General features: G+C 37.0%; 1 protein-coding gene across 3 annotated transcripts in view; it reads right to left on the reverse strand.

Moving 5' to 3' along the window:
• The window catches only part of NEBL (nebulette), a 246,448-nt gene that overhangs the window by 40,279 nt on the left and 178,721 nt on the right, over positions 1-27,448 (reverse strand). The window contains exons 9-19 of one of the 3 annotated variants that reach the window (XM_090142924.1): positions 26,081-26,182; positions 24,364-24,465; positions 17,578-17,685; positions 15,932-16,039; positions 10,912-11,019; positions 10,140-10,250; positions 7,284-7,394; positions 4,508-4,618; positions 3,761-3,871; positions 3,331-3,441; positions 2,777-2,881 (exon numbers count right to left, since the gene is read on the reverse strand). The exons of the other annotated variants lie outside the window; for them this stretch is intronic. Of the exons in view, the coding sequence (XP_089999050.1) occupies positions 2,777-2,881; positions 3,331-3,441; positions 3,761-3,871; positions 4,508-4,618; positions 7,284-7,394; positions 10,140-10,250; positions 10,912-11,019; positions 15,932-16,039; positions 17,578-17,685; positions 24,364-24,465; positions 26,081-26,182 (1,188 nt within the window). The remainder of the gene's footprint in view (positions 1-2,776; positions 2,882-3,330; positions 3,442-3,760; positions 3,872-4,507; positions 4,619-7,283; positions 7,395-10,139; positions 10,251-10,911; positions 11,020-15,931; positions 16,040-17,577; positions 17,686-24,363; positions 24,466-26,080; positions 26,183-27,448) is intronic. 3 annotated transcript variants of the gene reach the window in all.

Genomic DNA, 27,448 nt, shown 5'->3' on the forward strand with positions numbered 1-27,448 from the left:
CATTGTGGACTAAAGCCCCAGCTTATAGCTGCCATTTATTCAGAGGCGGGAAGCCTTACCATCTCTTGAGGCCCTAAAGAGGGATCTGGACAGGCTGGATAGATGGGCTGAAGTCAATGGGATAAGGTTCAACAAGACCAAATGCCAGGCCCTGCACTTTGGCCACAACAACCCCAAGCAATGCTACAGGCTTGTGGCAGAGTGGCTGGAAGACTGTGTAGAGGAACTGGACCAGGGGGTACTGATTGATGCTTGGCTGAACGTGAGCCAGCAGTGTGCCCAGGTGGCCAAGGCCAATGGCATCCTGGCTTGCATCAGAAACAGTGTTGCCAGCAGGAATGGGGAAGTGATTTTCCCCCTGTACTCAGCTTAGCCATACCTCAAGTACTGCATCCGGTTTTTGGCCCCTCACTGCAAGAAAGACATTGAGGCCCTGGAGCAGGTTCAAACAAGGGCGACAAAGCTGGTGAGGGGTCTGGAACACAGATCTTATGAGGAAGTGGCTGAAGGAGCTGGGATTGTTCAGTCTGGAGAAGAGGAGGCTCAGGGGAGACCTTATTGTTCTCTGTATCTACATGAAGGGAGGTTGTAGTGAGGTGGGTGTCAGCCTCTTCTCTCGTGTGACTACTGATAGGACTAGAGGGAATGGCTTCAAGCTTCACCAGGGGAGATTCAGTCTGGAAGTTAGGAAATACTACTTCTCTGAAAGGGTGGTCAAGCACTGGAATGGGCTGCCCAGGGAGGTGGTGGGTGATGGAGTCACCGACCCTGGAGGTGTTCAAGGAACGTTTGGACACTGTGTTGAGGAACATGGTTAGTGAGTACTATTGGTGATTGGTGGATAGTTGGACTGGATGGTCTTGTAGGTCTTTTCCAACCTTGGTGTTTTCGTGATTCTGTGATTCTGTAAAGTACACTTTTCTCCCCTACCAAGGAGGCAGTGATAAAAAAATATTAGAGTAAGAAATTTTTCTATAGAAGACTAAATAGTGAAAATCCTATTGTAAATAATCTGCCAAAAGACCTAGTGAGCTATAAGCAGCACTGATTTTATCTGCAGAGCTAGCCACCTTTTTTGGTCCCATAAAGCAGGAAAATACTTGAGATGAAATCCAAAAATGAGAAGCCAATTAAGTGTCATTAACTTTTTCTACATAGAGGTCTTCCCTTAAGTTAGTAAAAACTTACCTATACAATATAATAATTTTGTACAGAAATATAAGAATGAAGAGAAAGATAATAAATTCTCACGTCAGTCTCACGAACAGCTTTCTTACATTTGGAAAATCCACTTCAGGTACACAGAAATGGTGATCACAACATAACCTCAAAGATATAATGCTTTTATTTCATGTTATGCAGTATGCTAACAACATAAATCCAAAAGAGAACTGTCAGTCTTGGCAGACTGACCCTACATTGCTGCAATGAGTTCAGATGCATCGAATGCTCTAAAAGGCTTAATTAAGTAGTGTAGGATTTTTACATGGCTGGTATCTGACTGTTAGTGAGCCCATTCTGCTTAGATCTGCTGACCTATTTGAGAACTCAATCAAAAGCTATCAAACACTGGAGCAGAGAGGAAAGCAGATCAGTAGGAGCTAGCTGGGATCCCCTCCATTACATGGAGCGTTGGTGTAGGATGCCAGCAACAGCAGATACAGAGCTAATTGCCTTCACACCATGCAGCTAAGCGCCATTCAAAACCAAGAGGCAACAGGCTACAAGAAACAAAACTATGGTCAGGGGGCCTGTCAGCAGCATATATTAGACATATGTAGCTTTCTGCTGTTCTTATCTAAGGGAAGGAAAGGAGCCAATACCTAATGGCTGAAAGAGGTTAAAGGAGAAGTAGAGCAGTCCAGAAAACCCTCAGAGACTTCACTCCTTTTCCTTCAGGCTTTTAATTCCCTAAGGATGCTGCAGTGATACATGATAGCACCAGGAAATTGCCTCTGAGGGAAACTAATAGACCTTGTACTTGTAGTGGTGAAGCTGAGAGAAGCTCTAAAGACTTACATCTGTGTCAGATAACACTAAAATACTGGAGTTACTTATATGCCTCTCTCTCAAATCATTGGCTTTATTAGTATTATTTGGATACCAGAAAAACAGATACTAACTGGACAGTCTGTGGTTCTAAAGGCTAAATTTACCCTCCATCTTTTCTTCAGTTATATTAAAAGCAAAACCAGAATTACTAACAGCAGAGTTAATGGGCCCAAAGAGGAAATGGAACTGAACACAACAATCATGAACTGGACAGTCTTCAAAATCTAAGCTCATAATTTATATCTAAGGATAGACTGAAACTTAAGTCCAGTATAACATTTTTAAAATGTAACCAGTGTATCACTAAATCATTAGATATATATTTATGAAACTTGCTCTGTTCTAATTTTATACCAGAATGCTAGTGTTCTGTACACACGATAGGAAACAGATGAAAAGTCCTATATGCACAGTAAGCTGTAGTTATTTTGTCCATTTAAATAAAATATTTTCTGGGGCTTGATGGAAAAAGAAATCTTTTAAAAATAATTGTGGTATGGCAAGGCAGTGTAAGTGTTTCAGCAATTCAAAATAAGTGTCACACCTAGAAAAACTGGTTATTTTTTATTGAAAGAAATGAGTGATACAGACTTTGCCAGGAAAATATTGTAAATGGTTCAAAGGACATTTACTCATAAGTTCCCTATTTCATTCTAAGACACAAGGAACACTATTTAAGCAGAAAATATCTGAAAATGTGCAAGAGAGAATCACTAGTACTCACTGAACTGATGTTTTTCTGAGTACTTTTTATCCTCTCCATCTCTGGAGTGTCTGGGACAGCAGAATAGTTACAGCGCATCTTCTCTGCTTCGTCTTTGTACATTTTCTGAAAAATAATTTTGGAATGTCAATTCCCTGTTTTGTTAGGGCTTAGAATATACAAACTGCCACAGAAAAAATGCTTATTGCTGACGAGGGTCAACAGCCATTTTCAGTACTAATTTCAACATCTTTCCTCCATGATATTCCTATCACTGTGGAACAATTACATCCCTATCTGTGTGGAACACCTGACAGTGAAGAAAACGTATTTTTTTCTTCCCATTAGGTAGTGTAAAAGATCTGCAAGTAGATGTAAAAAATTCAAGATGACTTATGTGGCATGACAGGCCTAAATACAAATAAGAATCAGGCAGGAAGATTTTTTTCTATGCGTAAATTAATTTCATATAGGCTTGAAAGCCTCTACTGAGATAGAGAAGCATTCTGAGCAATGTACTTCCGGCACTCATTGTTACACACAAATTAAAAAGTTAGCCTCTGAACTATGCCTACCTGGCTTGCTATTTCCGAAGCTCTTTTGACCCGTTGTATTTCAGGAGTAAATGGACCAACTTGCATCCCTTTTCCTATAATTTCAGTCTCCATATCTTTTCTATATTCTTTCTGTAAAATAAATTGAGATTAAATAAAGATAATGTATATTAGAGTAAAATCCAGTGAACTGAACTGGAATAAAATTAAATAAAGACATATCCCTGAGTATGCAGTGTAACTAATTCCGTGGTTATTTGCACATATTGTGTTCAAAGCTATACTGATATCACTGGTTAGCCTTCAAAAGAGCTGCTTCAATTTCTGTAATTTGATTTTTCTTTTTTTTTCTTTAAACTGTGCTCTGCTTATTCCTTTTAGCACAAGTGTTTTTAACATCTCATTCCATTTCACTTCAAAACTAATCTTAATAGATCCAATCTGTACTCACCTGGCTTACAATTTCAGAAGCTTTCTTTGCTCGTTGTATATCAGGAGTATCCATGCCCACTTCCATTCCCTTTCCTTTAATTTCATTCTCCAAGTCTTTCTTATATTCTTTCTGAAAATAATATTATTAGTATTACTCACATGTCCACAAACAAATCCTTCCATTTTTCCTCTCTGTTCCACCAAGCATTATCCATAAAGGATCAAACAACTTTTGGTTCAACAGTATTATCTTTGTAGGACCTATATACAACACAACTATACTACAGCTGCTGTCAGGTTAAAAAATTATTTTAACAGACTGCTTTCTCCAAATTTGACAGTCTTTCACATTTATCTGACTTTCCAACTTCAACAGTCACAACCATAGGAATATATAGTCAGGAATTTTTACCCTTCACCTGTTCTTTGTGACACTCAGATCATAAGGCTTTTAGCACGTCTCTAGCTGTGCTTATTGTTTGGCCCTACCTAAACAAGCAGCTGCCATCTAGACCTAAAAGTAGGAGGGCCTGGAGCTACTGAACAAATCAAGGCCAGGCTAAGGATAAGGGCCAAAGTTCTGGGAACATTTAGGTTCCCCAGGTATGTGGACTACTTAACTTTCAATCTCCATAAAGCTCAACAGACTAGGTCTTTAATAAACCTGTCATATGTCTACTGTCTAGATTATTTATCATGCAGAACTCTCAACGACAGTAATTTGCATTCTGTCAGAAGCAAAGCTTGGATCAGGCATGATATTTACAGTGCTTGCAATTTCAGAAGCTTTCTTGGCTCGTCTTATCTCAGGAGTATCTGGACCAACTTGCATGCCCTTCCCTTTAATTTCAGTTTCCAGGTCTTTCTTGTATTGCTTCTGTAAAATAAAAACTTACACATTAGGTTCACAACAGTCAGAAAGTTATGGGTAGATTTTTAAACAAGAGTCAATTTAAGAGTCACACTTTCAACTCAATCAAAAATCTTAACTAGAGGATTAAAACTCTCAGGAGTCTTAAGGAAAGGAGGAAAGTTTTCCTTGACTCAGGAGTCAGGAAAACATGTAAAAACCTAGAGGAGAAAAACTTTAGGAGATATTCACTGAATATACAAAATTACGCTGCTGAATTTGGGAGGGGGGTAGGGGAATCTGCCCATAGAGATTGCTGTAATTATCTTCTAAAATAAAGAGGCAGTTTAGCTCAGCAAAACCTAGTGTAATGAGCTGGTACTTGATGCCAGACTCATAGAAACACATTTTAACAAAATATTTTATTCATAAAGACTACATGCTAGAAATTTAATACAGTACAGAACTGTTTCCACTGAACTTTCAGAACATGAAGTTGTAATTTATTCATTTAATACATCTTTCCTGAACCACAGCCATTAGACAAGTGGTTGTACTCATCCATGATTGCTGCTTTATCCCCACAACATAAATTATAAATAAATAATAATCAGGAAACAAAATCAATATTACATCTTCAGCTTTTTCAAGCATGGATGTATTTCTTTTTCTTTTTAAATGATATTAAAAAGTAATATTTAAATATCACATACAATAATTGTACATTTTAATGCATAACACTTAAAAAATTAAAAGACTTTTATGATCTCTGGCACTGCTATCTCTGATACTGTAGTAATACTTATTTTTCCTATTTTAGCTTCCCTGTTTATGGAAAGAAGAAAACTTTTTAAAAAATAAATACCCATTTCTGATTTTCCTGTTCATTAACTATTTTTAGGTTACATTTTAGTTAGGAGGGAAAAAAAACAATATCTTCATTACAGTGCTCTAAACACTGCAAAAAGTAACAAGAACAAGAGCAAAAATACTTTCCGTTTTCTATCTGTCTCACTCTGATGAGGAAATGTGATAAAACTACTCTCTACTTCCAAAACCAGACTCAAACTTCCCTTTTTTTTTTTTTTTTCTAAGTTTCAGTTAAGAAGTGAGAAGAGACATCTCTCACTTCCTCTCTGAAAAAAGCAGAAAGCAAATGCTTCCTCCTGGTTTCCTGCTGTGCACAACAACGAGAAGATAACTCAGGGAGTTACAGCTATGTATTCCTGCACTTGCTCACATTGGTAAGGTTGGCCCTATGCACAGCAGTATCTCTGGTTATTATCACTGTAGATGTATAAATGCGTAAAAAAATACACACATCAAATGCATATAAAATATATTAACATGTAGGGTTCTCCAAAAGTAACGCCTCCTATTTATTTCCATGGAAATTATAATAGATACAAAGAGCACAATCACACTATTTATCTGAAAGAAAAAAATCTCAGCTACAAAACACAATTTTTCATCATAGTAACCACTATCTATTTTCACCAGCCATGAACAAGAGCTTGCATGTCACACTCATAAAAATCTGCAGTTATTCAGTACGTGGTTTGTCTTTCATGTCACAGTTGCCACTGTTGAAATGTACCACTCACTGCCTCACTGTGCTCACATCCACTCCTGTAGGTTTCCATAAACATTCAGCAAGCATCAATGAATGTCAACAGTTGCAATATTTTCCACATGAAGGAATTCAATTCCACCCCTTTGCTTCAAACACACTCCCATGTCAGATGCCATTTTGTCAGACTGTCCCTCTGTTGTCATCATCACGTGGCAACAAAACATACGGGGAATCCTGGTGGGAAGATTTAACCTCAACTGCCTTCCCACCAACATTAGCCTCTGGCACTGTGGGCCAACATAATAAAATAAGAGACATTACTTTCAGAGCAGCCCTCCTGTATATACACAAACATTCACATGACAAGTGGTGCCAGCTTTGGAGTCTGAGTCCTAGGGAAGTACACAACCTTGACAAGCATACATCAAGTCACGAGCTCCTCAAAATGTCGCTTTCAAGCGACATAGGGCCACCAAGTCTTCCACTTGTACTCTCAACCCTTCAATGGGAGTAGGTCACACCTATGCTTGTAGGAAACCTCCAGAACAACTTAAATCAGTACAGTTAACAGCAAAGTTCAGTTCTAAAAATATACTCTGGAAAGACCCTGCACCTGTTCAGTTGCAAAGGCAAGCTCAAGAAAACCCACTTCTTCAGGAGCAAGTCTACTTTTGGGAAAAAGCTCCCAGAAGTAGAACATATTATCTGGATTCATTCAAAGATGTTTGACAGTCATTACCAATGGTTATTTTTAAATAAGAGAAACAAATTTCAAAAAGCTGGAAATCACTTCCTTGGCTTTCCTTTAGAAGTTCATTAATATTCAACTCTTTTTCCACTGCAGTATTAGTGATACTAGTTGAACAACTGGACTAGATTGTCCACCTGTTGGCTTCACTAGCAATTTACACTGACCTTTTCATTGTCTGAAAATAAATATTTGTCTTAAGTTTCTTCCAAACTTTTTCTACATTCTTAAATCAAAACAGAACTAGCCTTAGCTTAAGTTCTTACATATTTCACTGCAGATTATGTTTAAAGACTGGAATATTTTCCATAGATTATACCATAAAGAGTGAACTTTCTCTGGCATCAATAATCTCGACCAGCACAACGTACCTCATTTAGTATCTGAGCCGCGTTTTTAACTCTAATCAAATCTGGCGTATCTTCAAACACTGTCATTCCTTTTCCTTTCATCCATTCTTCCAAATCTTTTCTATACTCTTTCTAAGGATTTAAAGAGAGATTTCTCCAGTTAATATTGTGTGCAAGATCTTGAAGAGAAATGCCATTTATTAAACGTCTGAAGGGCCTCTTTGAAAGACCTATAAAATATGAATTATCTGAAGGTTTCAGAGTTAAAATAGAATTTCAAATTATCAAATCAAAAGCTACAATGTTGCAAAAGTCAAAAGATTTTAATATAGCCATTTATTTTCCTGTTGTGCTCTTGAAAAACAGTCCTCTTCTATACAGTGCTAGCACATTATTTAAGGGACTCAGCTGCCAATTACATTTTAATTGCAGAAGCATTAGCTTATACACAAACTAGTATCTGCTGTGCTGCCGTTTTTACCTCCTTTTCACTAATGGATTCACAATCAGGATGGATTCCCTGAACGCTGTATTAGAGAGGACCAGTTAAAATGACTGCCTGATAAAGCATAATGTAGAAGCAATATTCCTACCATTTCTCTTCTGTTCCCTGCAGACACTTCACTGTTATGATCTATCAACATTTAAGAACTGCAGCCTCCAGAGCACTCAAATGTTCAGAATAAAATTAAAAGCACACTGGAATCTGTCTACGGACACTGTTCCTCTTCTTCTTCCCAATACATAAGTCCAGAAGAAGTGAAAAATCCTTTACCCGTTCTAGGATTTTTAATTGCTTTTTCCACATCTTACTTTGTAAGAAGTAGCACCTTCGCCTCAGCATAAGCCTTTTTATAAACAGAAAGAAATCAGATATTTTTAAGCAGCTTCCTTTTATAACCAGAAGCAGCCGTAGAGGCTGAGAACTTCTAATTTAGAATTATCAAATTCATTTCTCTCTTCTGACAGCCATGAATATGGTTCTAGAGTAGGTTCCTACTTTTACAAAAATATTAAATATTTGCAGAATTACCTATAGTAGGAAGACAACAGAATTAGTTGAAACACAGCTAAGAGAAAAAATAATAATAATAATCAAATTTTTAATAACACCGGGTTCTTTTCATGTTTGAAACATTATTTAAATCTTACTATAGGCCTTCAGGAATGATATATCCTGAGCTGTATCCATGACTGAGAAGAAAGTACACTATTTTCCTGACTCTTGAAAGACAATAATTGATTTGATCTACATAATCTCTGGGGTTTGATTCTTGAATATGGATATAAAATCTGAAATTCAGTATCTTTCTACATTGAAACACTATTTCCATTTTCTCATATTTTTCAACAGATACACTTTATTCCCTATGTAATGAGTTGTAAAATCTAAGGAGGTAAGAATTAGAGAACAGCTAAATACATGTAGCATTACACAGGGAATTCAACTCAAGTTTTTGAAGATGTAAACTTACAGCACTTTTACCATCATGCATGTACTACCCATTTCCGTGGACACTTAGCAAGCAGCAAAATAAAGTCAATGAAATGTAAGCATTTGCATTTTTTCCCTAGTCAGCAAACACAGATGAGAGACATAAGGGAGTTCTGTATGCACAGAATGGTATTGCCCAAGCTAGATCAAGCTTGAGATTTACCTATATGACAGACAAGCTTATCAAAATAAATTATTTATTAGAGGATGAATAATAAGGAAATGTGTGAAATGAAAGTCTTTTTGCTCAGCACAGACTGGGATAAGCTATTTTAAGAACAAGGCAAGAAACAAGCCTCCAGGATTTTTCATTCTAGCAGCCTCAATTCCATCCATACCTCTGGGCTATAGCAAAACCATCAATTTTTAATAAAATAAATATAAACAAGGTACTGCTGGATCCCAGATTCAAATGGAGAAGATCTAAGAACTCTGATACCTCTAACTGTGCATTTTAAATGTATAATTTTCCAATACATTTGCTTCTAAGTTTAGTCAAATAATAAATCTAATGTATAGAATCAACCAATTCTCAAAACCAAAGATGAATATAGCTAAGACTGTTTTGAATAAGAATATAAAAATTAAAAGACCAACGATATATATATTCTCAATCACAGAACAAAAAAAGCTGACTTGATTCATAATGTCATACACAACTTAAGAACAATGAGCATATAGAAAATCAACACATTTTAACTAAATTTGCTCATAGCAGACTATGTAATATCAGAGCAATTTTACTCTTCTTAACTTTCATTCATAACAAATCTAATCATAATTGTTCCAAATAGATCAGTTGAAAGTGACTTACACTCAGCTCAAGGCTTCCATATAACTATAACACACTATCATAAACCTGAAATAACTTAATCAAATAAAAAGACTACTGCCTGGGCACCAACAGAAATCTGCCTTTCAACCCTTTCATCTTTCTGGAAAGCAAACACCAGAACCTCTCCTGACTCCCATCAAACAGATGTCTTTTGCAGCATGCCTGGAAGGTCACCAAATTTGGGCTTCCTGGGCCCAAAGGAGAGGGACAAATTCCAAAATTGAGGCTGCCACAGGGAGTTTCCAGCCAACAATCTATTTTCTATAGAATCATCTGATTTGTTCATTTAACTCTGTTTTTCTGGTTCAGGTATGCTGAACTTTATCATTTTCTTATATTAAAACAAACTTCAGTAAGTATCAATTCTTATTACAGGACTATTCAGAATATAAAACGACATGCTACAATTTCTATTCATGGACTCTCTTCTGTATTTAACTATAGTACTTAGTGTAAGTGATCCAGCACTCAGTGGCACGTAGTGATGCTGCTTATTTCTCATTTACTTCTTAACAACAACAGAAAAAAAAAATTAAAAATCCTCTACCTCCTTCAGAAGATTAGTGACTTGCTTTATATGCAAGAACTCTGGGGTCTTGTCTAAATCCAGTGAGGGCCTTCCCTTAAGACTTTCTTCAAAATCTTTGCGATATATTTTCTGTTGAAGCAAAAACAACAATTTGCAGTACATGCGTGTGCATTTCCAAACTTATTTCAGAAAGAACACTATAAACAGAGACAGATATGAGCTATGTCATTAGTTATCACACTAATAAGCAATGTTACTACTCATTTCATTATTTAGATTATCTACACAAGACACAGGCAATTTAGATAAAAATACATAAATGTGATATTTCCAAAGGGAATGTTTAATCTGATCCATGAAAGAAACAATTTCCTTAGTACAGAAAAGAGAAGTCAAATGCCATTAGCCCACAGAGAACAAGCCTGTGCTACCTTGCTCGTGATCTCCTGCCCAAACTTTCTGTCCGAAACTGTCTCTGTGTCTTCAAGGGAGAAAAGAAAAGCTGTTTCTTTAAAAAAGTTACATTTGATCTAGATGACCCCTTGAGCCTCTTTCCATTTCTCAAAAGTTATGCCATATACAACGTTACCATCTCCAGCTTTTAAAGAAAAAAAACTAGTTTGAAGGAAGGACTGAGTTATAGAAGGGAGAACTTATGCTACTTCAGCCCTATCCTCAGTTTATAAAACTTCTATGATCATTTCATCTATTTTCTTAACCTGTGTGCAAGATGTTTGTTAGCCTCTTCACTGATCTAAATTTTGGACATTCAAACACAAATCTTACATACCTCACTTTGCATCTTTTGAACATCCTTTGAAACTTGGTACATTGGTGTATCCGCAAACTCAAGCATTGATTTGCCTTTAGATTTCTCATAATTCTCTCTGTACTTGACCTGGAAAAATGAAAATAAATACTGTTAACAGCTGAGAGAATGTGAGATCTGATTGCTTGCTACAGTACCCTAGAGATATTCGACATAGAAGACTTTTACCAAATTAAATCTGTTGGAGAAACAAGGCAGCTAGACAAGGAAATTTTTCCTGGAATCATGCATTCCTTTGCTTCCTTATGTCAGATTTAAAAACAATGAAGTTCGACAACAGCAGGAAAAAAGAGAATCAATCACCTTTAAATAATTGCATGATTTTTGCTGAGTGACCTACAGCTGAAAAATTGGCAGCTTTGTAGTATAATCCCACCGTGTTTTGGTAGAACAACACAATTACTCTAATCACAGCCTCCATAGGTCTGTCTTTCACACTTCAAAGTATCATTCTGGAACACTCTTGTTTGCACTGGAGGGAGGGAAAAAGGAAGCAGAACTGTGGTGTCAGTAGGGTCTAGCCTTGCATGGACATTCCTCTCACAGCTACCAATAGCCACGACCTTAGAGCTAGCAGCAAAATCATATTTAAGCACACATGGCTAAGACACTAGCATGCAACTTTACGCTAACTTGTGAAGAAAAGACACTTTGCTTAAAGGAAAAGCTCCTAAACTATTAATTTAAATACCTTTTATTAAGATGGCACATGTGACTAAGGCTAAGACATATTATTTATCTCCATCAGGGTGTGATACAGTAGTATATTCTAACAAGGAAAAAAAATAGCTATACATCAAGATATGATATTCAAAATGATTAATGTTATTTTATTTGTCTCTTCAAAAATATTGATGTCTGAGTTTGAGAAAACTGTTCAGAATCTCTTCCATTCTCAGACTTCTGATTTGACTGGATCTTAACTAGATTTAAATCCTGGAACTTTCTGTGTGGGGTGCTTCTGATTGACTATGCATTGTAAATCACTGCAATTTGTAATGCAGCTTCGTGCCTGATTTAATCATTGTTAGAATGCTGTATTTTTCTCTTTCCAAGATTTATTTATGATCATGTATACCTGACTTTGAAGCACTGCATTTTCTTCGTGATGGATCTGCTAAGCTGTATCCAGGGTGAGGTTACAGCTTTTGTTTTGCTTAAATTGTTTCTTATATACACATGGAAAGAAACGAACAAAAAAATCCAAAAACATTATCACAAAAAAAAATAAAAAAAAGACAGAAGTTTATAATTTAAATACCAAGTATGTTTTTTCACCTTCCGCATCAGGAGTTCTCCTGCTAAATTTGGATTTAAAATATCTGTTCTCAAAAAAAAAAAAAAAAAAGGCAGTGATGAAACAAAGAAAGGATATTATAAAAATAATTTTTTCTAAGTTCCTAGAGAAAATGCTTGTCCTCTTTATGTTAGCTAGAAAATAACCATTATTTTTTACATTTTAAAGTGCCAAGGATATGATGGTCTGTGTTTGCCTCCTGGTGGAAATAATTATAAATGTCACAAAACAAAACTGCTTCTGTAGTGGAAAAAAAAATGAAAATTACCTCCACCTACAGATACTGACTTCACACTTTTATTTTATTCCCCAATTAATTGAACTAATTTTTAAAAATCTATAAAATCAAATGAGGGAAATTGCACAACTTTTTGATATACTGAACTAAAGACATTGTATTTGGATTCAGAAGTCAATTTAGTCACTCTGCTTCAGAAAATTCAACTCAATTAAGTTGCGTTTTTTAGGCTGTAGTTCATCACCTCAAGGTTTCTACAACATGGAAAAATTTTAAAGGTACAAAACAATAAACTAGCTGTAGTTACACCAAAGTTTTAACTGATGTATCTCCATAGTTTATGTCAAAGAAAATTACATGTATACCACGTGAGGGGAAACTACCTCCTAGTGAACTCTCTTTCTCACCAAATTCATGCATATGAGTCCAGCCTGTCAAAATCATAATGTATGCAGCTCCAAAAGTAATGCCTTTTACTTATTCATGGAAACTATAACAGGTACTAAGAGCACAATAGCACTATTGAGTAAGAAAATTATCAGCTATTAAACACTATTTTTCAACACAGCCACCACCATTAGCTATGCATTTTCACCAGCAAGGGCCTGTATGACACACTTCTAAAAATCTGTATGGCCATCCAGAATGTGGCTTGTCTTTCACACTGCTGTTACCAGTCCTGAAACATATCACCAACCGCCTCACTGTGCTCACCTTCCTAAGTATTCAGCAACCATCAAGGAATGTCAGTGACTGCAACTTTTTCTGCACTGAGGAATTCAATTTCATTCTGTTGCTACATATGCACTTCCATGTCAGACACCAATCTGTCAGTCTGCTCCTCTGTTGCCATCTGTCACATGGCAACAAAATCTAATGGAAAATTTGTGGGAAGGTTTCCCCTCTACTGCCATTACATCAACATCTGCCTCTGACATTTTGGGCCAACATAACAAAATAGGAGGCATTACTTTCAGAACAGCCCTTTTATTTGTGTTCAAATATGTCCATCTCGCTTTTCTATGAATTGTTGGCATTTACTGCCACGGAAGCAGACTTGAATAATAGCTTTGCATTTGTATTCTAGTACATGCATTTCAAAAAGTTACACAGACTTTCCTTTATATTCTAGGTCAATCAGCAAATTAGTTCAATTAACCATATTAATTTATCAGTTCAATTAATTATACAAGTTACAACATATCACACCATGGTAGATGTGGCTATGTTAAGCAAAAGATGAAAAGAAGAATAATGTTTAGGGAAGAAACGAAAAAGCAAATCTGGGTAATTAGTAAGAAGCTCTGTGTTTCATACTACTGGTCAGAAGTAAAAGCTGACCATGCAACGAGCCTTTGGAAATCAGTGAATGACACAGTCTCTTTCACACAGTGGAAGAGACTTCAACAAAGATTCGGTACGTGCTATTGAGAGACAGGGAGAACACAAAGAAGGTATTTGAGAAGCATGGAGAAAGGCAGGAGAGAAAGCCACGGTAAAATCAAAGAGATGACAGAGGGAGGTCAAATCTGAGAAGGATTTCGAAAATGGGATTTCTGTGGAAGACAAATAACTAGTGGAGACCCTAAGAATTGACAAAGCATTCTTCTTCCTGCTCATAACAAGAAAATATCCACCAGCATCTGGACTACTCAAAAATCAGAGACACGGTATTTAAGGAGTCATTAGAAAAGGACATACACTATATAAACCATCAGTCAAACAAATAAATACATTTTGCAAGAAGTAAACAGCCTCACTTCTTGCAAAGGAAAGTCCAGGATTCTACCTCATTACAGATGACAACTTGATGATATTCACTCTGGGGATATTCAATCAGTAAAAAAAAAAAGCCAATCTTACATGACACTGAAGGAAAGTAGAATACAGCCAAAATGCAAAGACGTATATAGAAAGTCAAAACTATGAATGTATTAATAATCCATATTAAAAAAAAAGGACAATATTAGCTTCACACATTAGAGTGACACAGACAAAAAGCAAATTCGCTGAAGAGAAACACGAAAATCAAGTATAGATGAGAAGGCTGAATTATTTTTTATTATTTTAGACAATAAGCTTCTTCAAGCAGGCACTGCCTCAGAAGTCAGTATGTACTACTGTTCATTAATGCTGACCCTTTCCCTCTGAAGCTCTCACCTCCTGCCAACAGTGAGTAATCCTCCTTCCCAACACCACCCACTCACCCATCTCCACAGAAGAGCTGTTGTTTCTGGAGCGAAAAAGACAAATGCAGCTTATCAGCCTCCAAGCACTACACATGTAGCATAGGTGCTCTTGGAGCAGGAGAGAAGCTTCAGCACTGCACAGAGGCCATGAGCTTCCTGCATCTTCCTCCCTATTTCATGAGATCCCATTCAGAGCACTGCATTCAAGCCTGAGGCCCCCAGCACAAGAAAGACATGGAGCTGTTGGAGTGGGTCCAGAGGAGGGCCACAAAGATGGTCAGAGGTCTAGAGCTCCCTGTAAGGGAGGTGAGGTTCTTCAGCATGGAGAAGAGAAGGTTTTGGGATGCCTCACTGTGGCCTTCCAGTACCTAAACAGGGCCTACAGGAAAGTTGGAGAGGGAATACTTATCAGGGAGTGTAGTGATAGGACAAGGGGGAATGGCTTTACATTGAAAGAGAGCAGATTTAGGTTAGATGTTAGGAGTAAATTCTTTACTTGGAGGTGGCAAAGCCCTGACACAGGCTGCCCAGAGAAGTTGTGAGCACCCTATCCCTGAAGATATTCAAGGCCAGGTTGGATGGTGTCCTGGGCAACCTGATCTATAGGTGGTAACCCTGCCCATGGCAGGGTGTTGGAACTAGATGGTCTTTAAGCTCCCTTCATACTCAAGTCGTTCTATGATTCTATTTCAACCCCACCATCACTCTCTTATCCCAGCACAAGCCCCACAGAGGGGACTGTCTAGTTATGTAGTAGGATGGAGTTTTGTGGTTATTATTTGATCCAGTGTAGGAGGCTTCAGACATTTAGGAGAAAAAAAAAAGGCTTAAACAGAGAAGCTCTAAGGGAAGCTGCTTATAGGCTGCTTATGGCAAAGTTCCAAATATAAAACTAACATAATTGCCAATTCTGTAATGACACCTGCAGATGAAGGCAATGTTAAGATCTTAGACAAGATAAGATTTGCACAGAAAGAAATATCTTAGATCAAAGAAAAAAATGTGGAAGATTTCAGACATGTAAGAAGAAATACTCAAGTAACAGAAGTCTGTGTGATTCTTACCCAACATTCTAGTTGTAGAGCCTCTCTCCCTAAAAGTTCTTTCTCACTTACATCCCCCAGCTACTACGGTTACAACACTACAGATCACTACATATGAAATCATGATGCTAGTGGCAAAAAAATATGTATTTTACAAATACCAGATTCCCTGCTATATATTTGCTTTCAAATCATCACAACAAAGGCAACTTACATCGCTATGCATTTTGCTGATATTCAAAGCATGGTTTAAATACAGCAGGTTTGGTAGATCAGAGGCTGGATCGTGCAGACTTTCCTTGTAATCTTTCTTGTAATTCACCTGCAGAAAGAATTCAGTTAAGTAAAATAAAGATTAACAACATAATTAACAGCTAAAACTGCAGTGAGTCTGTCCAGAAACATAAAGCATTAAGCACTTGCCTGAACAATCTATATCAGACACTAGATGGTGCTCGTTTACTATTATTTTGGGAACTAAGAAAAAAAATCAATAATTCCACTTGTGAACTACTCGAAGCTTTACTAAAAAAAATAATAAAATAAAATAAAAAATCAAAAAATCAAAAATCACACTTTGCATGATATTTCAGACTACATAAGCATTTCTGTTGTTTATTCAAAACAATTCTGCAAAAAAGTTATAAAATGTGTATTTTCTTCAATGCTTTGTGTTTATTAATTTTAAGTGTTGCTGAATATTGTTCTCTCTTTCCTGATTCAAATATTACACTAACTGCCCAAATAATAAAAGTCTACATAGAACAAATAAAGGGCAATGCTCCAGGATATTCTATTTAATACATTTTTTTTTTTCAGCAAAGATAAGAAATATAATCATCTATGGCGAAAGTTAATCACTTAACAAAGTAGCAGAAGATAACTTCCTGTCAGCCTATAATAGGATTTTCCAGACTTTTGATATCTGGACACCCATCTTTACAGGAGAACAGTATCCAGCTTAGCTGTCTTAGACAATAGAACTCTTAAGCCAATACCTTCAGTCACCTTCTCACATTTATCATGCTCTTCACTGAGCTACACAACTTTCAAATCAACAATACTGAATTTACATATATTTTATAATAATAAGTACTCTAACAATTTTTATTTTTTTTTTTTTACTAAATGTTTAGATTTTGGAAACAATTATTCTGTTGAACCCTTCCTAAAGGCAGACTCCCCTGTTTCCTTTGAGTGGTGCCCCACGCTTTGGAAACAACGTGCTACAAAAGTAAAGGCTATTCTTAGGCTTTAGGAGATCACGCCCTCAAAGAAGAGCTCACATTCTCAACATTGAACACACTGTTAAATATATCATCCGGATACCGTTATCGGTTGATAAAGATATTTTCTCCAATCTGACTTCAGCAGCAGCACCCATACAGAATCTTAGAAATAGTTTACTCTAAAATAAGCATCAGAAGATCAACAGATACAAGGAAATCTGACAGAGAGACGTGCAAATCGAAGTGACTCATGCTAACTCCCTCCTGCACCCTCTGGAGAGAAGGTGGTAATTTTCTCCTTCTAAAGACTGGTCAGATGGTTTTCCCTCTACACCGGTATTCGCTTTTCGTCAATACAACAGGACTTAGTACATTAGCTTAGAGTGAAACATGAAATGAAATGAATAAAGTGAGCTGAATCCCATGAAAAACTCTGCAGAGCCTTGGAGAAGGATTTTTTAAGAACAGAGGAATAAACAGATAATATGCTGTACCTACTATACAGAACACATTTGACCGAAGAAACTTAAGCTCACAGTAGTAACTTGTAAAATGGAAGCTTCTGCTTGAGAACAAATGGTATATTTTTGGGGATGTAAACACATGCAAAATACAAAGCAAGTTCACTTACATCACTTGCCAAGGTCGATGCAATCTGTGCTTGCTTGAAGGAAGCACTGTCAAGAGGATTGTACTGGTGGCTCTTCATTTCTTTTTTGAACTGCTCTTTGTATTTCACCTTCCACCAAGAAAAGAAAAAATAAAAATGCTTGATAATAACATGTAGTGCTTAAACAAGACAGAGAATTACTAAACACAATTGCCTTGTCCATCAATCCTTAAACACTGAAGATATTTAAAGAAGTTCAGTGTAGCCACACCTCTAACTGGCCCGTGCTAGTTTCAAGTAAGTTTCATATATCTGAATTTTACTGAAATTAAAAATAAATAAATAAATAAAAAAGATTGTCATTTGTGATCGTTGGTGCTGAAAGATTTACAAAGGGAAAGAGAAACGAAACCATATGTCCTGAATAATCAAATAAACCAGAACTGCTTGACTAGCAATAGTAATCTATCACTGAGAGTCATTCAATTTATAATTAACATCAAAAATGAATTCTTAACATAAAAATTATACGAAATTGTTACACTTGTGAAATAAATCATTTGTTGCAAATTTTTCAACCACTTCAAGCTGCTGAGAAGAAAATGTAGGAAGTCAGAATCAAACTTCCCACTCGACTACCTTCCCACCACAGGTATATGTATCACCAGCAGTATGCCAACTTGTCACCAGAACCCCGACTTCAACTTTTCACATTCTGTCCAAAACTTCTCACAAGAGCCCAAGAATCTCTCTGTAATACAGCCCTTTCTAGGGAGAATGCCCATCTCATTACAGTGTCAGAAAGCATAATCAAATGACTGCTTGCTATCACTTTCACTCTCTTTACTTTTTGTTAAAAGGAAAATGGGGAATGATAAGACATGTAAAGGGAGATGAGCAATACACAACTGTAGAGGTAATGGCAGCAAATGTAAATAAAATACAACAATTACACAAAATGTTTAGAAAAAATGAATTTACACTCAGAAAAAAATGAAATTGAGCAAACAGTCATTTTCCTCCCTTGTTGTGCATGTTCATCAAACATCTGGAGCCTGCTTTGCTGCTTTCTAACAGCTGGGTACAATGGAGGATAAAAAGTTGGCTCTGAATTATGCTGCTTTCATGAATGTTAGTCTGACACTCGATATTTGAGGCTATGCAACATCCATTATAATTTGCCACGCTTTGCTTATGTAGTTCTTTCCTTATTCCTTTTTTCTCCATTCCCACATGAATATCTGATAAAAAGGCAAAACCACCTTAAACAATCTCCTTCTTCAAAAATTACTTTTTTCTCAGCTTTAGTTGTGGCTAAAATTTTCTGTTTCCTTTTCAACTCTTCTTTCACTCAAAAAAGTCTCAACATGGTTTAGCTTAATGTATTTTCATTCCATTTAGCCACAGTGCCTGATATTTCATTAATCAGGATAACAAGAAACCAAAACAAAACCTGCCAAACATATATTAGTCTATATGTTCAAGAACACATTGTGATTCCAATATTTATATTCATTTGTGCAAAGAAAGGAAATTCTAAAACATTTTAACTTTTAAAGGGAAACTTTATCTGAACGCAGGATGAACTTCATTCATAATCTTTCACACTACCTCTAGAAAGGAATATCTATGGCTTTCTGGTAGATTCATCTGCTTTACATTGTTCAATATTTGCCTTGGCTTCGGATCAATTGCAAAAGCAAATATCTGAATATAAAGATCCTGCCTTTCTCAAAGGCAAACCCATATTCTGTATATGAACCAAAGGACTAAATTGGAGCGCTTTTTCTCTTTTCAGTGGTATATCCAGAACTCGTCTTCTAATAAAAATCAGACAGTGCTAGAATATCTGACTCAGAAAGCCTCTGAAAACAGGGATCAAGTCAGTATGATGTGCACAACTCTCCTTTACTCCACACACATCATAAGGACATTGTGCACAAGAGTTAAACCGCCCATTACCTAAGGCTGTTTTTGCCCAGTCAGCAAACAGCCTCATACTGTGCATGCGGCCTGAATGCACAAAGTGGTCCTTGGTACACTTCTTAAGTGTGAAAAACACAGTGCCAAGGGGACGTCTCCTCACATCTGGCTTGCAGTCTTCCAGCTGCAACTATTTCATGTCATTCTTTTAATATAAATATATACTTTAACAATACGCATCAATCTCGAGATATCAGCAATGAATCCTTGTGTCACATCAGATCATATCATTGCTACAGAAAGAAGGAGGTATAGCCAATGCAGCCCAGACCATGCATCTCAGTGCCAACACACAGAAGGCTCCCTAATGGAAAGAGAATGCCAACCCATCCAACCACAGTGCGTTTCTATCAGTGAAGGCTGCTCCAGCACTTCCCAGTCCTGCTGCCTTGTCTGGCTGCACTGCTTATTACCTTTGCTCCCCTCTCCAACACCACCGCACATGTCGCTCTGGGACAAAATGGAGGCAACACAATAATATCAGATGACCCTGACAGTATCTCAAGAGCACTTCCAGCAGTAATTTAACTCTGACTTGTCATAGGGGATTCATCTCATTGAAAGCTACACACGCACATTCCATTCTTTTTTTTTTCCCCCCCACCCTTTAAAATCGGTATTTTCTTATTTCCCTCTTCCTTTTGAAAGAATTCATGGGGCGGGGGAGACGTGGGAGAAGGGAGAGGGAGGAGAGAGAAAAGATGAGTAAGTGCGAGGGAAGCAGCAGCATGCATGGTGCTTCATTTTGAACAGGGAAAAGTTATGAATGCAGTTTAGAGGGAAAAAACATGCCTGAGGAAAGGGTTCCAATTAAAAAGAAGGAAGAAAAATACGTTGTCAGTGATTTCTAAAACATCTAGAGGGAGGTTCTGACCAACTTTGTAACCTGGTGAAACAGCAAATAAAAATGTGGGGGTAGAAATGACAGTTGTTTGTGGAACCTTATCTTCAAATTTCATCATTAAGTGAAAGTTTTCTTTAATGAGGGTTTAAAACAATAGTTGCTTACTGATCACCTTAATTAAAGTCTTGAGCTTGTTTCTTTTTTTTTTTTAGTAGGGGTTAATTTAAAAGAAATGCGTGGAAGCTGCTTTCTAATCTTTGCTAAAGAATGAACAGATTTTGCAGGCTTTTAGTACAACAACATGCCTGAAGAGCCCAACTGGAATTAAATAAAGCCTGGATAAACAAACTTCTCATTGGCCTTGCACAAAGCCTATAAAAGTCAGATCTGCAGCTGGACAGAACAGTGTCTTTTGAAGCTTTGCAGCAACATTCCTAAATCAAAATCTGTAGTTCAAAGCTGTTCACACAGGGAGTGTTCAGTTTCAGAAGTGGGTGACATCACCCACTGTTCAGATTTACAAAGAAACTACAAAAAATTGAATCATTCAATCACTGGGATCCCAGGATGAAGCAGACACTTGCAGCTAAAGCATTTCCTCATGACCATATGAAAACATATTTTAAAAAAATAAAAAACTTGTAAAGGACACAGATATTGAAGGAAATGTGACGTAAATAAAGAGCTGAATTAAAACACTGGTGGCTAAAAGCTTTGCTTAATGCAAAGGAAGACAGAAAATCCGAGTCCACTGAAAATCTCAGAGAAGATACATCTTGGGGGAAAAGAAAAATCTACCTCTAACACTTTTATCCTTGAAACAATGCACCAGAATGAATAAAATATGAATATTCCAAATTATTTCTCATAAAACCAATATTAAGCAACAACAAGGGGAATGCTTCATATCATCAGCTCTTTGAAAAATCTCGTCAAGCGATGAGATGACATAAAGAAGATATAAGGAAGAGCTTGCTTAAAAAAGAAACGCAAAAAATAACCCAAACTGAATGTACATTCAACAAACTGACAAGCTTCATGTTTTCACAAAGGCTAACACAGCTTCTGTTTCAAATTTGGTTTCAAATCAACAGAAACAAGTTATATTATGCTGTGGGTAAATTCTAGTCCTAGGAGCTAGTGTTTTTGCTGCTGCTGTTGTCAAGACTTTGGTTGTTTGCTTTTATTTTTTTGTTTGTTTTTAAAGTGAAAGAGAAAGTACACTGATTTGGTATAGCCTTGAGTACCAGTCAAACATTAACATGGTTTTCTTCACTTTGCCTTCCTGGTTGCATTGATTGCTTTCTCCCTTTGTTACACCCACACTGCCTGACCTCTTCGTGCTCCTGTTCTCTATACTCCCTAAATTACCTACCCATATGCATCACATTAAAACATGTTATCATCTTTTCTTCCCATTACATCCATCAGAATAGCCAACTTTGCTAATTTACTGTGAGGGTCAAATAACTAATATTTTTCTGCATGTCATAGCTTATAGATTTGTGCTATTAAGGGAGATTATCAACTTCCTACACAAAAAGTTTCTACAGCTCCTATTTGCTGAGAAAGAAATTAAAAAACCCTAAAACCCAGAAAGTCTGGAGACAATAAAGAGATCATTAACTTCACTATTTTAAAATCTTGTTTTTGTTACAAGCCTGTTTCACGATCCCTACATAAAGAGGACTGACGAAGCTGACATACATTTAGTGCACTTCCTCTCCTACAGCACAGGTGCATTCTTCATCCTGACCCATCACCCTGCTTCTTGGACACAGGGGTCATCATAATTTTTCTGTGGTTGTACAGGATGTTCTTGATTTATGGCCAGTGTGTCTAAGTGTTATAATGATTCAAATAATATATAAAAACATTAGACAACTCATGGTCACTGCCTTTCCTTCAGAGGAGGTAGGGAATTGCTAAATGCACTTCTCTGCTGCTGGAAGCAGCTTAGTACTTACAGCTTCCATGCTACTCTACACAGATGGATGGCAGCAGAGTGTCAGGCTGAAGCCCAATCATTTTTATATGTGCCCAGCCGCATTTTTAAAAGTATGTGGCCTATCTCACATATTGAAAGCAGCCTCATCAGACAGTTGATTAGAAAGCGCCTTCCAGCTGAACTACTCTGCTTCATCAATGTGAGACTGAGTGGAGGATAAAGGATGAAAAGATGCCAAAACTGGGATCCAGGGCCTGTCTCTGTATTTGACTGCTAAGACTAATAAGAATCATTTTTACAAACAAACTGCAAGCTCCAGGGTATCAACCGCTCTCTTCTCTTCCTGACAAACCCTCTGCACTATTTGCACCCTCTGAAAAAGTTAAAATTGTACATCAAATGATTCCTTCTGCAGAAGGATCTCAACTATAAGTGGTGCCATCCCTGTCCCTGGCTGTGAAGAGGTCATATGATAAAGCTACTACTTTGGCAGATACAGCATTCACTGTCCAGGAGAAAATGCACTTTTATCAAAAAATGAGATAAAACACACACTCATTAAGTCTGTGATGCAACTGGCATAGCACTAGCCTTTAGAAAACTATAATCCAGGTGTTATTTTTTGATTATTTCTATTGCTGATTAAAAACTCTGGTATCAAGCATAGTGAGATAGCAGAGCTATTGGAAAGGGACCTGCTTTGGTTCCCTATGTGACAATAGGCAGCTGCAACCCCACTACATTCTGAAACAAATTGTAATGGAATGTGTGGCCTGCCATTAGGTGGAAATAACAGATGTCACACACTAAATTTAGAGATGAACTCTTAAAAAACCACAAAGACAAGCACCTGTCTTCCCTAGAAGGGACACCGAAATCTGAACAGATAGCACAGCACTGGCTCTTCCTAGAAAGCGCAGGTTGACTTCCCAGTTTGCATGATACCAAAAACAAAAGACCACTTAAAAGTTAATGATCATTCAGTGAAACAAGAAGTCATGCAATAGATAACTAAGGGTAATGTCTGTTGACATGAAAAGAAGCTCAGTCCCTTGTAGACAGACACTACGCTGTTCTGCAGCTTGTTCTCTGTGATATATTATTCTCATTTTATTCTAGTTCTAGAGACTTTCACCATCATGCCAAATCACAAGGAGCTGTTATACAATGCTGATCTGCAGTCTGTTCCAGTCTACTCCAGTTGTTTGCTTTTATTCCTATTTGTGGGAAGACTGACATGGCCTTCTCCAATCAAAGGGGGTAATCCTCCTCACGCAGGAGGGCAGAATTTGTTCCTTGGTTTAAAAAGCACTGAGTGTAGCCTGACAGGGTTATTAGCAAGGATTATGAAAGGCACTGTTAAAAATTAAAAAAAAAAAAAAAAAAAAAAAAAGCAGGTCAGCTTCTTCTCATAATGTGAAGTTGATCTGTAGTAGTAGAAGAGTCACAAGAGGAAAACAGAATATTTACGTTCTATGTTTCAGCCTTTTTTTTAGTTTTGGATAAAAGTGACTTCACCTTTTTTTTTTTTTTTTTTTTGAGGTTAATATATAACAGAAAGAAGTACATAAAAGCTTCAGTTTCAGGGGGAGGAAAGGCAGGCGGTTTACATGTCAGGCCAAATTCAGATCCCATTACTCACATTAGCAAGCAGTTACACAAAAGACCACAGTTACTTCAGTGGGATTAATCACATAGTAAAGTTCTATTCAAATTGAATGAGTAGCAATATTTGCCTCTAAATTACATACAGTTAATATTTTAGAAACCCTAGATAATACATATAAATATACACCACTTCCACCAAAGAAGAGTTGTAAGAGTCAAAGTTCATTGCATTTTTGCATAAAAATGTATATTCTGCTTCCTAGGAGTCTTAAATTTACCAGCCATTGCAATACCGTATGAAAGGGGTTTGAGAACATAATCTTCACGCAATTAGAGATAATCATCTAAAAATCTAAATATTTTCTTGAATTACTAGGAACGAGATATCTGAATGAAGTCATTGTAAAATGACAGAAAATCTTACTTGGCTTAGAAGTTTAGAAACTCCTTTAGCATGTTCAAAATCTGGTCTTCCAAGTACAGCGGGTTCCTTATTCATCTCTCCCCTTCCTTTCTTGTACTCAGCCTTAAACAAATCAAGAAAATGAATATGAATCACTATTACATTGTTTGGATACTTTTTTCTTTTTTTTTAAGAAATGTAAACTTTAAACCTAAATAATATTCTAGTCAGTTCAGAAAAACAGCTCTTCTCATGCTTCACCTCATTATAAACATAACATTTATTTATTGTAAAACACAATCACAGCATTCATAAAATTCAACTTTAACCAAATGCATGAGTTAAGCCTGAGAAATGCACTTCTCCCACTGCTCCCAATCAAGGCAAAATGAGTTACAGTGGTTCAGCATTTCTTAAGACATGGTCTGCAGTTTACACAGATTATTTGTAGCAGCTGAAAATAGCCTTGAAACAAAACTAGGCTGAGGGGCAGCTTTTTTGAAATGCAGGTCAAGTTCCACTCTCAGTTTTACCACTGCAATCTCACTGGATGTCAGTAAGGTTGCACTGGTGTAACAGGGAGGAATTAGTCCAACAGGATTGGTGTTAAGTGATCTTTCCAGCTGAACGACTGCCTATGTAAATTGCTGTTTTGTTTTGTTTTTTCAAAATGCATTAGAAAATAGTAGAGATAAATTTACAATAGGTGCTTTGGAACATAACAAACTAAATTGCTATTGCCTAAAATAGGTTTCTTACATTACTCAGGCTCTGTGAATCAGCAAGGAGTCATCTTAACAACAGAGAGAAGGAAAAGATCCAAAGCTTCTCTAAGTAAAACAGGGATTTTACAGCAATTTGTAACTGGGCATTGAACATAAGACTTACTAAGAGGTTTTAGTTTTCAGAAAATGCTGAGTTTTCAAAGGTGAATGAATCTCATCTCTCTTAAAGCTGTATTTCCATAAGTGACAACTCTCCAAAAGAGATGCCTGATCAGCCTCACATAAAACTAATAGCAACTGTTTAAAGCCTTGGTTCAGAATTTTTTTATATATACGTGTGTATATATATATATATATATATATATATATATATATAGTGTTTATATAACACTTTATATACATACACATATATATTTATAGAGTTTATATGTTTTTATATAGTCAATAATAATAATAAATTAAATAGCATCACACAACTGCTTCTGCTCCTTGCCCAATCCATTAGCAGATATCACAGTGGGAGGAACAAGAATTTGAGCGCAGAGCTCAGGGATGGGAGCTGCATGCAGGAGGGTGCTGCTTGCCAACACAGGCTCTCCCATGGACAATGGGAGCTGCATGTCCCTGCCACTGCTAGAAAGAGTGAGAGGAGGAAAAAGGTACTGAAGGCACACCTCTGCCCTACTAGGCAGAAAACAGATCTGCAGGCATGCCAGCATATATCCAATTTTCAGAATAAGTGAAATTGAAACAAAACCAACTTCACTAAATGTAACGTTGTCTTTAGTCACCAATTGTAAATGTCAGGCTGTCAACGTCAAAGCAAGCAATCCATTACTTCGTAACATTCCAGACAAGTTATTTCCCCCCTTCCAAAGCACCCCAGATTTGGGGTGGCATGTTTTCTGCTCTTGCTTAGAAATATGAGAATTTCAGAAGCATTCTGAATGATTTGACTGAAATTGGAATAATAATGTCTAAAAAAATACAAATAGACTATCAGAAGAACATACATCACTTATTATCTTTGTTATCTCTGTTGCCATCTTTATGTCTGGCCTGTTCAGCACTTCAGTGTATCTGTGAGTATCTTGCACGTCTCTCTTATATGACACCTGTCATGAAAAAGAAAAAAAAAAGAAAAAAAAGAAAGAAGAAACAGTTTTGATTAAAACAAACAAAAAAAGTTTCAAGTTTATAAATCATTTTTGAATGATCTATCAGTTCAGCAATCAAATTCAGTGAAACTCCACCTAATTTACGCCAACACAGTCCTGCTTGACAGAGATTATTTAGTAAGACCTACACACAGGTTAACAGGCTGAGGAAGAAATTCAGAAGCATAAAATACAATATTAAAATGAAAAATGGTTTCACTTGGAAGCATAGTAGAAAATGAAAGTGCTGCAGAGACCCAAATATTAGGTTTTGTCATTAAATTTCAGAGGAATTGCAAGAGGACAGTATTTTTTTTCTGTGCTGTACCTTCCTCTTTTAATATAAACGAATGCCTCCAGGATATGCAGCCTAGCAGACTGCAGCTACACTGATGAGAGCCTGTAACTGTACCATGGTGAGCCGCCCTCTCAGTAACAGCCAGTCATGAGGCTGGACTGCAATTAAACAACAACCCCACCACAGAGCGCTCTTATTCCCTGCAACTCCACTTATTCTCTACTTTACACAATCATGGGAACAAGAAGGCTTACTGTTCCAGCATGTGGAGCACAAGACTGGATCTTTTTATTTGTGCACAAGTCACTACAATAATGAAGGGCTCAGAAGATTGGCCAGAATACTAACCCACAGGTAGGAGAGTCCAAGCACTCACTACTTACCAAAGCAATCACAGAAGCAGCCTAGATCTCAGAGGTGCTCCAAAGTTCACAGACTACAACAAGCTATCCTTTTCCTTACTCCAGTCCATAGACTTTTTCCTCTCCCTTGTTTTATAGCATGTGTCAATCCAAGCCCATTTCCAAGAGCTGTCTCACTGAATTATTCTGAATGATTAAGAATACCATCTCTGGTATTCAAAAGTGTCTGTCAAGTTGAAGTTCCATGCAAAAGTCAGAGATCATAAAGTCCACATGAGACATTAAGTATCAAATAATTCCTGTTCTAACAGACAGCCATATATTTTCTTTTTGTACTGTTTAACAGTGGTAACTGACCTCTCAAAATTGTATTTCACCATTAAAAAGTCACAGAATTGTAGGGGCTGGAAGGGACCTCCAGAGATCATGGAGTCCAACCCCAGGTTGCACAGGTAAGCGTCCAGGTGGGTCTTGATTATCGCCAGAGAAGGATAATCCACAACTTCCTTGGGCAGCCTATTCCAGTGCTCCATCACCCTTACTGTGAAGAAAAGTCCTGAAAGG

This window comes from Phasianus colchicus, chromosome 6 (genome assembly GCF_987193195.1).
Source record: "Phasianus colchicus chromosome 6, bPhaCol1.hap1.1, whole genome shotgun sequence".
NCBI lineage: Eukaryota > Metazoa > Chordata > Aves > Galliformes > Phasianidae > Phasianus > Phasianus colchicus.